Source organism: Sebastes umbrosus, chromosome 5, assembly GCF_015220745.1.
Source record: "Sebastes umbrosus isolate fSebUmb1 chromosome 5, fSebUmb1.pri, whole genome shotgun sequence".
In the NCBI taxonomy this organism is placed as follows: domain Eukaryota; kingdom Metazoa; phylum Chordata; class Actinopteri; order Perciformes; family Sebastidae; genus Sebastes; species Sebastes umbrosus.
In genome coordinates, this window is record NC_051273.1 from 16322681 (window position 1) to 16337973 (window position 15293).

The 15293-nt window shown below is 40.7% G+C and overlaps 1 protein-coding gene across 5 annotated transcripts in view; it reads left to right on the forward strand.

The window, feature by feature from the left end:
- The window catches only part of eps15 (epidermal growth factor receptor pathway substrate 15), a 35656-nt gene that overhangs the window by 15438 nt on the left and 4925 nt on the right, over nt 1–15293 (forward strand). For 2 of the 5 annotated variants that reach the window (XM_037769105.1, XM_037769106.1), the window contains exons 13-25: nt 586–658; nt 3456–3617; nt 3760–3957; nt 4042–4461; nt 5276–5356; nt 5513–5678; nt 5871–5915; nt 6085–6479; nt 7332–7401; nt 7537–7607; nt 8211–8346; nt 9311–9516; nt 12968–12989. In XM_037769105.1, the coding sequence (XP_037625033.1) occupies nt 586–658; nt 3456–3617; nt 3760–3957; nt 4042–4461; nt 5276–5356; nt 5513–5678; nt 5871–5915; nt 6085–6479; nt 7332–7401; nt 7537–7607; nt 8211–8346; nt 9311–9516; nt 12968–12989 (2045 nt within the window). The remainder of the gene's footprint in view (nt 1–585; nt 659–3455; nt 3618–3759; nt 3958–4041; nt 4462–5275; nt 5357–5512; nt 5679–5870; nt 5916–6084; nt 6480–7331; nt 7402–7536; nt 7608–8210; nt 8347–9310; nt 9517–12967; nt 12990–15293) is intronic. The other 3 variants (XM_037769107.1, XM_037769108.1, XM_037769109.1) reach the window with 2 other exon arrangements.

The following is a 15293-nucleotide window of genomic DNA, read 5'->3' on the forward strand; positions in this document are numbered from 1 at the left end:
TGGACTCTAAGTACAGTGTTTCTGGTGTGCCTTCTGATGGTTGGTAATAGCGGAAAATAAAATGCACATTTATTAATTGTCTGTTGTACACAAGTCAATACGCCTCCTCACCCCACCCCGTTCCATTTCCTCTCTGGCTGGGTGGATGAAATGGTGAAGGAGACAGGATGAACATACGCGCAGCACTAATGATAGATGTTGTAGGTTGGCTCCTCATCACTCGTCCCTCCTCCTTTCCTTCTTCCTCCCTCCATCCTCAAGGCAGCCATCTGCCTCTCACTCCTCATCTCCCACACATTTGACTGAGCAAGCACATTTCTCACTTTCTACAATCACGCATACAGCGCCACACGCACACACCAACTTGCTTCACATCACGACACACACGCCTGCAGACGTTCTGGCGTCTCTCTCCTGTACTGTGGAGTTGTGATTTCAGGACACCATGGTTGCTCAGGGAGAGGAGGTGGTGGCGGTTCAGGGACAGGGTAAAGAAGGCTCAGTGGAGACTTGGCTTGGAGTACCGAGTCTCCCCTCTCTGTCCTTGGTGGCTAAATACTCCTGTCTCTTGTGCTGGACCCCCAGGGAGAAGATCACTGTGGAGGAGGAGATCAAGGAGAAGGAGGAGGCCATCAGACAGCGCAGCAGCGAAGTGCAGGTAAGGTCTCGCCGTCTCTGTTTGTCTGTGAGTTTGTCTCTGTCCCCAGTACAGTGGACACAGAGAGAAAGAGGGATTTATGGGCAGACCGAATCTATGGCATGGTTGTGTGGATATTTAGGAGAAAGACTGCTTCTCTGCTCTCTTATTTTTGTAATCAGTGCCTCTCAAAGGACTCATGTTGGAGCATAGCTGGTGTATGAGCATGTAGGTATTTCTGCTGTATAAAAATCCTGCTCAGACAGAGCAGACGGTAAGGTGCTAAAGCAGTTGTTCACTTTTGTTGTGATGTATATACCGGAGGAGGAAATCAATAATACATTTGGCCGTCAGTACCAGACGCTTGTTCATAAACGCAGTTAATGTTTCTCAGCGAGGGAGAGGGTGGTGTCCTTGTGTAGGCGTGTCTGCTCCGCTGCCTGCTCTGAGCCTGAGAGATGGGCTCTATTTTTGGGAGCTGATGGCGGCTTAAAGGGCTAGTCTACTCCGCTTTTGGGATTCAGCCTGACATTGGAGTGTGAGGGTGGATCTCATTGGAGGGTCTCATGGTGATGCTGAACTTCCTAGCTGAACTGCAGGGTTGCCCTCAGATGCTCTTGGCTATTTATACTGTATTGTGTTTTCTAAAAATATCAAGGACTTCACATTATTGTGCGCTCTTGGTTGTCGTGACAGACTCCATGCTAAGACTTGCCCTGCAGTGTTTCTCTCAGAGGTTGAGAATTTATTTGTGGCAGTCTCACGCGGTGGCGGGGAGCTCTGACATCCATCACTTGAAAGTCAGCTGCAAAACGGCCATTTTCTAGTGTATATACATTTGCACTTGAAAGCACCGTATTGGAAGACTACTCAAACAATACGACCTCTCAGGTACATTTCCACAAATGTTTAAAGGAGAATAATATACACAAAATATCTTTTTGGTTGGTATGGAAGCCAAGCGGGCTGCCCATATAAGTTGTATATATGAGTGATGTTGTGGCGAACTAGTGGTTAAGATGCACTCTATAAATCGTGATATCAACATCCCCTGATTTGAGTCCAGCCAGAGATCTTTGTTGCAGCTCATTCCCTCTCTCTCCCCTCCTTTTCTGTCCTCATACAGGTTTCAGAAGCTTTTGGAGTATTTTTAGTCGTCCATGTAAATAAATGTGTGAAGTCACACTGACTGCAATCTAAGGTTGCAACTAACGATTACTTTCATTGTCGATTAATCTGTCAATTATTGTTTTGATGAATCGATTAGTTGTTTGGTCTATAAAATGTCAGAAAGTGGTGAAAAATGTGGATCAGTGTTTCCCAAAGCCAAAGACGACGGCCTCAAATGTCTTGATTGGTCCACAACTCAAAGATATTCAGTTTACTGTCATAGAGGAGTAAAGAAACCAGAAAATATTCACATTTAAGAAGCTGGAATCAGAGAATTTTGACTTTTTTTTTAATGAAAAAATTACTCAAACCGATTAATCGATTATCACAATAGTTGGCGATTCATTTGATAGTTGACAACTAAACAATTTATCAATTAATTGTTGCAACTGTACTGCTATCTACTACCTTCAAATTAGAAAATTAAAGAAAGAAGAGGATGAGAGGATGTTAACCCCTCGTTTTCATCCTGTACACAGGTAGCGATGGTGTAATCTGTCAAACTGTTTTTGTTCACATATCAGTCTGGTGGAGATATTTCTGATTATCAGCCTGCCTTGTAAAGACCGCTGCAACAGTTGGCCTCATTTGAATTTGTAAGAAGTCGGTGTCTCTGTTGACTGGAAGCAGTGGCCGTTTTGAGTCACAGTTCTTGTGTGAATTCCACTTATTTGTTTTGTAGTTTTTGCCTTTATTGGACGGTAGAAAGAGACTGGGAAACGAGGGAAGATAGAGGGAATGACATGAAACAAAGGTGGTCGGCCAGAATCAAGCCAGTGATTACTTGGTATTTGCTTGAGACCACTAGATTGCCAGAAGGTCGAAATGTATGCCCTTTTCACAAAGTAATTGACCTCCTCTTAACCTTCACCTATTGCTTCCTCCTTTCATCATGCTTTGCATGCTTTGCAAGCTTCTTTTTGTTCCTTTTCTCAGTGTCTGGTGCAGTGTAATAAAAGATTTCAATTTTGCATGTTGGATGTTTTCTTATCCTTCCGCATTCTGAGGACCTGGAAGATTAAAGAGTCCCTTGTTGTCCTTTCCTTAATTATCCATATATTAAATAATCAGTGTAATTAAAGTCTTGTATTTGAGCTCCCTCTTCATCTCTCTCCTGTTTCTTTTTTTACCAAAGTTTGTCTGTGAAAGAATTAGAGCAGTCCCAAATACCATTTTTTTTTTTAGGCTTTGAAGCTTCTGTGAAAAATATTCGAAGATATTCGAAGCGAATCAGCACGGTGCAGCGCAGCGGCTGACATGTTCTTCTGTCTGTCTGTCTCCATCTCCCCCATTTCAGTGACCGGGACAGCGCTGCTGCCGGACTACTGTACACACACACACACCTCTACACACGACAAACAGCGATATCCTTCTGAGAATAACTAATAATAATTAATGTTGAATACGTATAATGAATAAAGTTGTGGGATTACTCCTTATTTCATGGGCTATTTGGGGATTTATACATTATTATTACATACTTGTATAAAATTTAAAAATAAATAAATAAATAATTAAAAAACAAAGCATTTGAGTAGTGATTTGGAGGTCAAATACCATGGCAGTGGTCGAAGCATTCGGTTCAGCCCTAGAATAGACAAGCACACACTTATTTCCTTCTGTCTCTTCTTTGGTTTGATGTGTGCAGGACTTACAGGAGGAGGTGGCAAGGGAGAGCGGGGAGCTGCAGCGGCTCCAGGCTCAGCGGCAGAAGGTCCAGGATGCCTTGGACGAGCTGGACCAACAGAAAGGCTCCCTGGAGGAGCAGCTGACTCATATTCGCCAGCAGACCAACCAAGAGACCCATCTGGTCGGTCTTGTAGATTTTATCCTTTCACAACAGATTTATGTCAATACTGGAAAGATATGTAGCTACAGAAATGACTGACCACTAGCATAACCTATTCCAGTCCATTCTCTTAGCTTATACATAATGATTACATCTGACACAGATTTCATCGCTGCAGTCAGAGCATGAGGAGCAGGAGCAGAAGATATGTCAGTTTGAGGAGGAGCTTGTCCAGGCCCGAGAGGAGCTCCTCGCTCTGCAGGAGGAGAGCAGGAGGCTGCAGGAGAAGGTCCAGAACGCTCAGGAGCAGCTCACACCTCTGCAAGAGTCTGTCCGCGACTCCTTTACACAAGTTGCACAGGTCGGTTTGTGTGAATCTCCACAGAAAATAGGACCTACGTTCTACTTCGCTCTTTGAACCTCTTCATCTCTCTGTTCTCTTCAGGTTCAGCAGAAAGTGAACGACCTTCAAGTGGAGGAGAGGTCAGTAACTGCCCAGCTCAGCTGGAAGAGAGCCCTGGAGGACAACTCTCCCGTCATGGTCAACGGCTCAGCAGGCCCCACTGCAGAGCTGAACCAGGGGGACCCCTTCCAGCAGGACCACTTCCAGGAGGACCAGCCTAAAGAGCTGAAGGAAGAAGAACAACCAGCTGCTGTCTTCATTCAGCAGAAAGAACATTTAGATCAAAAAGAAAAAGAAGGAGTGAATGAGAGAGAAGAGGAAGAAGAGAAGGAGGAAGAGAGTCCAAAGTCTCCAGAGGAGGAAAAGTTGAAACACGATGCGTTGGATGATCTCTATACTAGTGTAGCCTCCTCTGAGATGTACAATAATCGACCGACCCTCGCCAAGCCACAGGAGAACACGGTGAATACACTCGCCTTAGTTATCAATCCTTTTATAGATGGAAATAAGACAATATAAAGCCTACCTGTCACTTCCTACTACAACTGTTTTAGTTGTGAAAACCTCACAATTCCACAAAAATAGGATCTTCTCTTTTGCACCCACAAAGTATGCAAGACCGGGGTATTATTATTATTATTATTATTATTATTATTATTATTAATAATAATAATAATAATAATAATAATAATAACTTACAGAAACATTACCTTCCACCTTCTCTTCCCCCTTCTATCTCAAACACACACAGAGCGAGCGACGCAGCGCTCCATCCTTCTCTGTAATTGGCTCAGTTCTCTGTTCAAAAGTCAAAATCTATTGAAAAAAGAGAGGTGTAATAATTTCCAAAATTCACACCATATTTTATCTAACAAAATATTCTGCTTCAGTCCATATTTGTTGGCATTTAGCCTTTCTAAAAACAGCATTTTCACTGCGATCAAAAACTGTTTACTCTACCACAGGCGCCTGCATTATAACGGGGCGGTCTGCAGCAATCCAACAGCACCATAAATTACATTTATATAAATATAAATAGGCTAATAATGAATGCGGTGGGAGAGGAGGACAGACAAGAATGAGTTTTATGTCTGAAAACTCACAGTATGAGACCCAACAAATTAAGAGCACATTTAGAAGCATTACATCCCAGTCACGTCAATAAAACATGTGGTTTGATAAATCTTAAGTAGAAGTGTGTCATTCCTCCAAAGGGGGAATGACAGAAAAAGTAAGTAACACTAGTTAACGCTATGTTGTCCTGTCATGTCTCCAGGAACACAGTAGCCCGACACCCGACATCTCCTCGGAGGTCACAGATGATGCAGAGGAATCGCCTAAAGAGAGCCCACCGAAGGTAAAGACCCTGAGTTACTGAGTAGACTTTTGTTTAACCCATGTTTATCTGAGGTTTTTAGGGATTAATTAATCATGTGTAGTGTAAACACACAACGTTCACATCATTTACTGTAGCGTTCAAGCTTGTCAGCAGAACCCTGTCACTGTTCAACAGGTTGCATCGCCAGAGCCAGAGAGCAAACAGGAGCCAGCAGAGTCTCCAGAAACCACGACCCCCACCTCGTTACCACCTCAAGTCGGCCCTCGCTCTATGCCGCCTCAGACCAGCCCTCCCTCCCTGCCTGATATGGACTTCTTCCATTCAGACCCCTTTACTGACCGTGAGTCTCCACAAACATCTAAAGTTTAGTTAACAGTTTAAAAAATGAAACTGCTTCATATCGAGGTTTGCTATTTGTGGAAAGAGTTCACACACCTACAAAGGGATTTGTTTTACAGATTTAATCGTATTTATTATATATTTTAAAGTGTTTTAGGTACCAAAGATTGATGATATTTTTTTTACCTTCTAGACGATCCTTTTAAAGATGATCCATTTGGAAAAGCAGATGTTGCAGGTAAGTTCTTCAAGTTAAACCTCTATTTGAAAGTGATGAACAGACAAACTAATCTCTTTCATGTGAAACAAATCCTAAAATATGCATCAATATCTATTTCATGTGTTATCTGACAAGCAAGTCTACAATATCAAAGGTTCACACTTTGTATCTGTTTCTCTAAAATCAGATCCGTTTGGAGGAGATCCATTCAAAGGGTCAGACCCCTTTGCTGCAGACTCTTTCTTCCAGGCCGCCGGTGCCCCCTTTTCCTCAGAGGACCCTTTCTCTGCCTCAGCTGACCCGTTTGGTACCACTACTGGCGCGCCAGAACCAGACCTGTTTGCAGCCAAGCCGAATGACGCAGCGGCTGCGCCAGCAGCAGGTCCAGGTCCCTTCACCTCCAAACCTACCAATCCAGCTTCAGCACCTAAGGATCCATTCAGCTCCTCAGGGAACAATAAGGCTGATTCGGACCCGTTCATAGGCAAAGTGAACGCCACCGGGGAGGCGGATCCATTTGGTTCTCCGGACGGAGGGACGGATCCTTTCAGCTGCTCTCCACCCTCCTATGAGCTGGCCGTGGTGAGTAGAACTGCTGTACAACCTGGTCACAACGCACTCCCAAATTTATTGGGAATGACACTAACAATTATTTTCATTATTGATTAATCTGCCGATTATTTTCTCGATTAATTGTTTGGTCTGTAAAATGTCAGGAAATAGTGAAAAATGTCCATCCCAATTTCTCAAAGTCCAAGGTGATGTCTTAAATGTCTTGTTTTGTCAGTCCAAAACCCAAAGATATTCATATTAATATGATATAAAACAGGGAATAGCAGGACATTTTCATATTTGAGACACTGTAAACAGCATTTTCTGACATTTTTGCATTAAAAAACTACTTTAACGATTAATCAATTATCAAAATAGTTGCCATTATTTTTCTGTCGATCGACTAATCGATTAGTCAACTAATCTTTGCAGCTCTAATGCTGTTAAAGGTTTGTTTAAATCAGTAATTTTTGTGAACACCACAGTTGAAAAACCCTGAATCACTGAATTGTAAGTCAAGAGTTATTAAAATGACAAGAAATAATAACAGAAACCTTGATTTTAATATTAGATATTACTAGTATTGTAGTGCAATAGAGTATTGATTTATCTGTATATCTGAGTTTGTATTATTTTGTCTGCAACTTTTCATGCTACAGTCTTGAGCAGGTCTCCCCTCTAGAATAATAATCATGCAGTTTCTGCTAAATCTGAATTTAGTGAGAATAAAATGAGATCAGCAGTAGTGTTTTTTTTATTTATGTATGATGTACATCACTAATAGTTCCAGTTAATCCCATTAAGTTTAAGGATAATCACGTCCACAGCAGAGTTTATTGTACAATATACTCAATACTGCATGTTTCTATGTTCTGTTTTTAGAAGGACACTGCAGCATCCAATGACCCGTTCGCTCCAGGTGGTACTACAGTTAATGCCAGCTCTGATCCAGGTAGGACTTGTGGTGTAGCGCCACCCTCTGGGAACCGAGGCCATTGCAGCTGTTGAAATTACAAAAGGTACAATGTTTGAATGAGTGTTGCCAAGTTTATACGCTCAATGACTTCTATATGCTCGTGTGTTTCAGATCCGTTTGCTGCTGTGTTTGGTAATGAGTCATTTGGAGGCGGCTTTGCAGATTTCACCGCTTTGACAAAGGTAATCAAGAGGGGTTGTTCATGCCCTGTGCTTCACACTACACCGTGCTGAAATAACGCTCAGTGTAGAGTGAAACACGCTGAATATTAGTCAGTTAAGTCCATAGTAGAATAGAGTATTAAAGTAGAAATAGTTGTGACACAGTGAACTCACTTCTGCTGTCAAACCAGAACATCCAGGAAGGCTGTGAGTGAGTTGTTGAGTGTGTTGTGGTTTTTGGGAGGAAATAGCTGGAACACAATTCTCCCCAGTGGAGGAATTGGACACTAAACTCATCATTTAGTACATACAACAAGCAGCAATTTGATGTGCAATATCATACATTATTGGAAAGTGTGTTCTATAAATGCTGCCTCTAGATATTGGTTAATGATGCCCTCGTTTGAGACTATTTTTGCAGTATTTTTTAAAATAGTAAATATGCACAAAAGGTACTGTACGGCACCCTGAATAATAATACATGTATAATATATAATAATAACAAATCTTTAAATAGGCTGCTGTGATTGCACCTCTGATTTACAGTAGTATCTACTCCCCGTGTTATTTTTACTGTACTATAATACTGCATGTATTTGATTTGGTGTGAACCTTCTGTTTCAGTCAAACGGTTCTGACCAGTTTGGCATCAACAATAAGAACCTGTTCCAGGAAGAAAGTCAGTCTGCCGGCCCCGATGTGCCCCCAGCCCTGCCCCCAAAAACGGGTACGCCAACTAGACCACCTCCTCCACCTCCAGGTCAGTACTTACCATGAAAATGTAACTGTAGTCAAATTGTAGTGCTTTTATCAGTCATTTCAGGATGTATTAAACGGTAACTTATTTTTTAACCTGACTAATGGGGACAACAATTTCTGAAATTGGTCCCGTATTGAGGGAGAGCGCTGTAGATGGCAGCTGCTCACAGGCAGCAATGTGGTGCTATTGGGGCAAGCTGGTACCGTCATTTACGTCTACTAAAAGTCCTTGTTTTTGCCATGACAGGCTCTGATTGTTATTATAAGTTTCCATTATGGAAAGAGTCTCGCTCAAGGAGAAGTCTCGTTCTGAAATCTGGCGAGGTGATGTGCTGCCAGAAGACAACGGTGGAATAGTGGAATACATCCATGTTGGAAACACGAGTGCCAGCCGGGCAGAGTTTGTTGTGTTAGAGTACAGAAAATGTAGCTTAGTGTTATCTAAAGGATTGAATATTTAGATGATTTCGACAAAGTGGATAAGGTCTTTGAATTCAATGGCCGCCCGTATTTATTTGAGCCAGAGTATACGGATATTCAGATTTGACAACGAGGCTTCTCCTTGAGCGGGACTTGGACACAATAACAAACAGACCGGATCAAGTGAAAGGTAAGGAAGACGTTTTATTTCTCTGTAGGGTCCTTTCAATAATGTTGTCAGACTCTTATAATAACAATCTGAGCCTGTCAGAGGCAAAAACAAGCACTTTTAGTGAACGAACGTTACATTCGTGGCTGCCGGTTACAGCGTTTTCCCTCAATACTGGACCAATTTCAGAAATTGTTGTCCCCATTAGTCACATACACACAAAAACATGGAAAAATAGTGTCCAGGTTGAAAAATAACGAAGTTACCCTTTAAGTAGTATTATATTTAATGTTAAAATATACTTGGTCCGTCTTTATACAGTATTATTTACTAATTCTGTGTGTCTGTATTAACATTTGTGTGTGTGTCTTATCAGGTAAGAGATCGTCCATCTCTCGGACAGAGTCGTCTGAGTCCTTCCAGCGACGAGGGCCCTTCCTCCAGCAGCCCTCAGGAGACTTCTCCTCCTCCTCCTCCTCCTCTTCCCTGCCTGCCAAGGATCCTATAGCCGACCCCTTCGCCCCCTCCTCCCCTCCTCGCCACAACGCACGGGAAGCTGACCGATTTGCCAGCTTTGACAAAGTGAGCACCTCGCCCTCTCCCTCACCTTCACCTGACTCTCAATAGTCACTGCCCTCTTCTCTTTTTTTTTTCCTGCTAATAATTAATGACGTCACAACCACCAAGCAAATCAGGCCAGCTTTATAAATCACTCCATCCACTGCCTTTAAAAAGTCCCAAAGAAGTGAACTAATCAGCTCATTTAAAGTGTCACATAGTAGCACAAGTTCCTGATGCTACATTTGTTTGATAACCTTGTTTTCTTGAGCTAAGCTAACATAAGCTATTAAATCTTCTATAGTTGAGTTTATTTTTCTTGCTTCCTGTGTGCCGTTGGTGTATATTTTAGCTCTTTATTAGGAATGCAATATTTTTTTTTTGCCATGTAAAGATTCTTTATACTTGTAATTATTTTTTGTTACTGATTTATACTGGGATTGCACTTAATTTAAGCCCCATGATTGAAGTTGCACTGTCTTACTTTATGAGGAAATGTACAGAAATGTCATACCAATTACACTGATATATTTACTCTGAAACATATTTGTAGTAACGAACACAAGTTCTGTTACATATTAATTGATTACACACATCTATAGTATCGTTATGATGGCAAGTTACTCATAATGGTTGGCAGTGAATGGAGAGATGAGAGCCTGCTTGTATTTGGCTTTTGTTGGCCATCCCAACTCAGCACACTGACATTACAGCCTGTGCATGTTCACATTTCACTTCTAAAATGAGATATTTTATTGCGAAACGTTGCATTTTATGCACCTTTTTACACTGATGGTGCTTATTCTGGGTCTGACCAGCGACTGGGCTCAGAGTCAATATGTCGCTGAGTCGGCACAATTGTTTCGTGAAGGTATTATATCAGTTGACTGATGAGATGCAAAGTGGTGCCTGCTGCATCATAAATGAGATCCCATTTCAGACTGTTACAACCATAGACTGTATATATAGATGGACGACGCATCTCCACTTCCTCCCACTGTACAAAAAGTGAAGCCAAAATATCCCGGATACGGGAGCTGCCGTCTTGAGATTTTGAGTAATTTGGAGCCGGAGTCTGCGCAGTAGTGATCGGGGGGGATGAAGCCACGGTATCGAGGTCCCGCCCACACACCTGCTCGAGCCAATCACAAGCTGAGCTTGGCCACAGCTTGCTAGCGTGAGCCACCTAGCTGCTACGTTAGCACCACGGTAGCTGGTTGGCTAAAAGACACAACAATTAACCATAATATTTCTATAAATACATTTATGGTCAAATTGACACATTCTACTACAGAGACTCGTGATGGTTATGGAAAGGTAAAGTTACGTCTCCTCCCGAGCCTCCGGCTGCGACTACTTCACTCAGAGCAGCTGTTAATCACAGCTATCAATCATGACGTCTCACTCCCTTTTTATAACATCAAATAACTAAATAAAACCAAACTTATCAGAACAATTTGAACACACATCAGCCTGATAAGAACTACCTAAAATGACAGAAACCATCTTTGGGAAAAATGTATTTGACGTGTTCTTTGACGTTTAGTTTGGCCCATGTCCCATCCACTAACATGGAGGAGGCGGGATTTATGGCCTACACTGCAGCCAGCCACCAGGGGGCGATCAAGATGTTTTGGCTTCACTGTGATGTCGTCCACCTTTATATACAGTCTATGGTTTAAACCTATAAACTTGAAGCTTCATGGAGCTGTCTTTGTTTTACAAACTCATAGATAAAATATGCTCCAGGACAAATTTGTAGCAGCTAAGCTGCATAACAGATGCCTTTTGAGAAATAAGGCGTTTAATAATTACTTCTCAAGAGCCAGGTGGTTGTAATAATTATATTGCTTTAATCGAGAAGAAAAAGGGAATTATAGTTCCCTGTCTTTTTTCTATTCACTAATTTAAATATGTGCAATTAGCCATTTATCAAACATTCAAAAAATTATAAAAAAACAAACAGTAAAATTTGTCATTGTACGTTGATCTAAACATGGGTTGAACCCTTGTTAATATATCAGGAATAAATTGGTAACAGTATTAAAATCCTCTCAGCTCTTCCTTTTATAGTACTGCATAGAAATGTACTGTCACACTGAATTTAGGATGGATGACGATTATTAAGAGACGGTGTTGATTCTCCCATCACATGACTGCACCCGCATGTCCCTGTCGAACCCCGACCTGCACGCACTAACCGTGTGTCATTCACTCATACCACCGCCTCCGCCATCCCTCAAATCCCTGTTTATTTTTTTCCTTTACACACGCCGCTATTTATTTATCCATGCATCCACCTGTTCATCCATCCACCTCCTTCACCTATCAGTTAATTCAGTCCTTGTCTGGTCAGCAGTGTGTTGTGGAGAAGCAGATCGCCTGTATTCTCTCTCTCTCTTTTTCTTTCTTTGTGTCTTTCCACCTCTGTCAAAAAAGTTAAATAAAGAGTTGAATAAAGGGCACCATCTCTGGCTTCTATGTGCATCCATGACATCACTATCTGCAGAATGCCTGAGCTTTTAAAGGACCACACATTTTTGCATTTTCAGTTCATTTAGTTGTGACTATATTTTTGCATTACCGCTAGGGCTGCACAATTAATCAAAATTTTATCGAAATTGCAATATGGCCTTCTGCAATTTTCAAATTGCAGTATTTGTTATAGGCGAAATGTCAAATACGATTTTAAATTAAATATTGGCATGCTGCAGAGGTGTCCTGGCCCACACATCAATCTTCTACAGACTTCTACAGACAGAAAACATCTTTGTTTGGTACAGATCCCGACAAAAATCACACCATAATCATTTTTAATGTTTTTCAATGAAAATGAGAATAATGATGTAAAAATGATCATTCCCTCTGATATTGCAAATCATATTGCAATTGCAATATCAGTCAAAATAATCAGATATTCTTTTCAAAATCGTGCAGCCCTAACTACCGCTGACATTTCCCAAAGCATGCTTTAAATTTAAGATCATTTTCTACCTTTCAAGCGTCCTACTTTTGTTTTTCAGTTCTGTCATTGCTGCTTTGTTGAGCCATCGTAAGCATGAATTGAGTTGTAAATTTTGCACAGTAATGAAGGTAGATACGTTATTAATCCTGATCATTTTATTTCAAGCAAGTTTTATGTCTTTTGAAGTGCATATTTATATATTTTGAGACTGTAGTGGCCTAATGGCAAGCAGGAAAAATATAATATATCCAATAATCTACAGAGTGGCATGCTTTGGTAAATGTTTGGTATTGACATAAGATTTAGATGATTTGTACTAAATGGGCTGAAACATGCAAAAACACCAGTATGGTACTCTCAAGTAGTTTGACAGAATCCCATCAAATCACTTCAGTAAAGACAAAAGTACCAGATATGTGAAGGGTTCCTTTTAGTTTAGCAATAAAGCACATCATTCCTCTCTTGCTAAGTACTTTATTGATGTCTGATTTCGTTCATATTTAAAAGCAGCAGTGGGATGTTCCACCTACAAGTAATAAATGCATGTTCTCTACTAAATCCATTAGATGTTTCTTAAATGTTCTCATCATGCATGTTCTTCGTCACTCATCAGCTCTAAAACACCTGCTAGTGAATGTCGTCATCGCTGCCTACTTTCATTTGCATGGGTGGATACACACTGTGATGCTTCTGTCTGTCGTTCATTGAGAATAGTGAAACTATCGGAAACAGTGCATGTCCGTTCTGTAATGATTCACCGTCTTAACCAGCGTTCTGTCAATTTTAAAGTTCACGTCTTTCGTCTTTTGTTGTTGTGAACCTACAAATCTCCCCATTTAGGTAACACTTCATTTTACAGGTCTGCAAATTTCATGCTAATTAGGTGATAATTAGCAAGTTACCCTATTTGAAATTTCTGCCAAATTACCCCAATATTTACCTCAAAATTGATAAATAAAATTACTTTGTTATAAACATTATTTAATAATTATATGCTAAAGTAGCATATAATTGTTAAAATAGGGCCCTTAGGCTTGAGAAGCGGCTGTGTGCTGCTCTTCATCGGAGGTGGAAAACCAAAACTAATAGAAGACACTTCTAATCAGGCACAAATCTCACCATTGTGTGACTTATTATCTACACAAATGTAACCTGGTAGCTAAATGTAATGATTCAGGGAGTTTATTAAGAAATTTCAAAAAAGTTATTTGCTAATTATTATCTGTTTATCATGGAAATAAAGCATATCAATTAACTTTGTATTCTTTTCCTGGAAATGTATTAAATAAATTACCAGCTATTGGGAAATAGTGGAATATAATTATTAATGTTTATAATAAAGTAATTTTTGATACATTTTGAGGTAAATATTGGGGTAATTTGGCAGTAATTCCAAAGAAATTACAAATAGGTTACTTACTAATTATCACCTAATTACCATGAAATTTGCGGACCTGTGAAATGGAGTATTACCTCCATTTATTCATCAACGGAGATCTCATCTTTCACGCTTTCATCCCATTTCCATCCCTGATCACACGCCTTCACACACACATGTGTAATGACACACGCCTGCCTGAGGGGCAAAGACGGAAGTGCTCAAGTAAAAACCCACTACAGTTAAGGTTGCCTTTCTCTGTGACCTACTGCAGTAGAGCCCGACTGATACATTGGTATTGCCAATATTATCGGACAATTGTGGACTTCACAATGGCCCAGGCGCTAAGATGCGTACCATGTAAACTGAAACATCCCCTCATTTCCCTAAATTTCCCTACATACAGCGGGTAAAATAAGTATTGAACACGTCACCATTTTTCTCAGTAAATATATTTCCAAAAGCGCTATTGACATGAAATTTTCACCAGATGTTGGTAACAACCCAAGTAATCTATACATACAAAGAAACCAAAACAAATAAGTTCAGAAATTAAGTTACGTGTAATAATGTGAAATGACACAGGGAAGAAGAATTGAACACGCTTACTGATATTTATTTAATACTTTGTACAAAAGCCTTTGTTGGTAATGACAGCTTCAAGACGCCTCCTGTATGGAGAAACTAGTCGTATGCATTGCTCAGGTGTGATTTTGGCCCATTCTTCCACACAAACAGTCTTGAAATCTTGACGGTTTCGTGAGCCTCTTCTATGAACTCTGATCTTCTGTTCTTTCCATAGATTTTCAATTGGATTTAAGTCAGGTGATTGGCTGGGTCATTCTAGCAGCTTTATTTTCTTTCTCTGAAACCAATTGAGAGTTTCCTTGGCTGTGCGTTTGGGATCATTGTCTTGCTGAAATGTCCACCCTCGTTTCATCTTCATCATCCTGGTAGATGGCAGCAGATTTTTATCAAGAATGTCTCGGTACATTTTTCCATTCATCCTTCCTTCAATTATGTGAAGTTTGCCAGTACCGTATGCTGAAAAGCAGCCCCACACCATGATGTTCCTATCTCCAAACTTCCCTGTTGGTATGGTGTTTTTAGGGTGATGTGCAGTGCCATTTGTCCTCCAAACATGGTGTGTATTATGGCATCCAAAGAGTTCAATTTTGCTCTCATCTGACCAGACTATATTCTCCCAGTATTTCACAGGTTTGTCCAAATGTTGTGCAACAAACTTTAAACGAGCTTCAACATGCTTTTTCTTCAGCAATGGAGTCTTGCGTGGTGAGCGTGCATACAGGCCATGGCGGTTGAGTGCATTACTTATGGATTTCTTTGAAACAATTGTACCTGCTAATTCCAGGTTTTTCTGAAGCTCTCCACAATTGGTCCTTGGCTCTTGGACAACTCTTCTGATAATTCTTTTCACTCGTCTGTCAGAAATCTTGC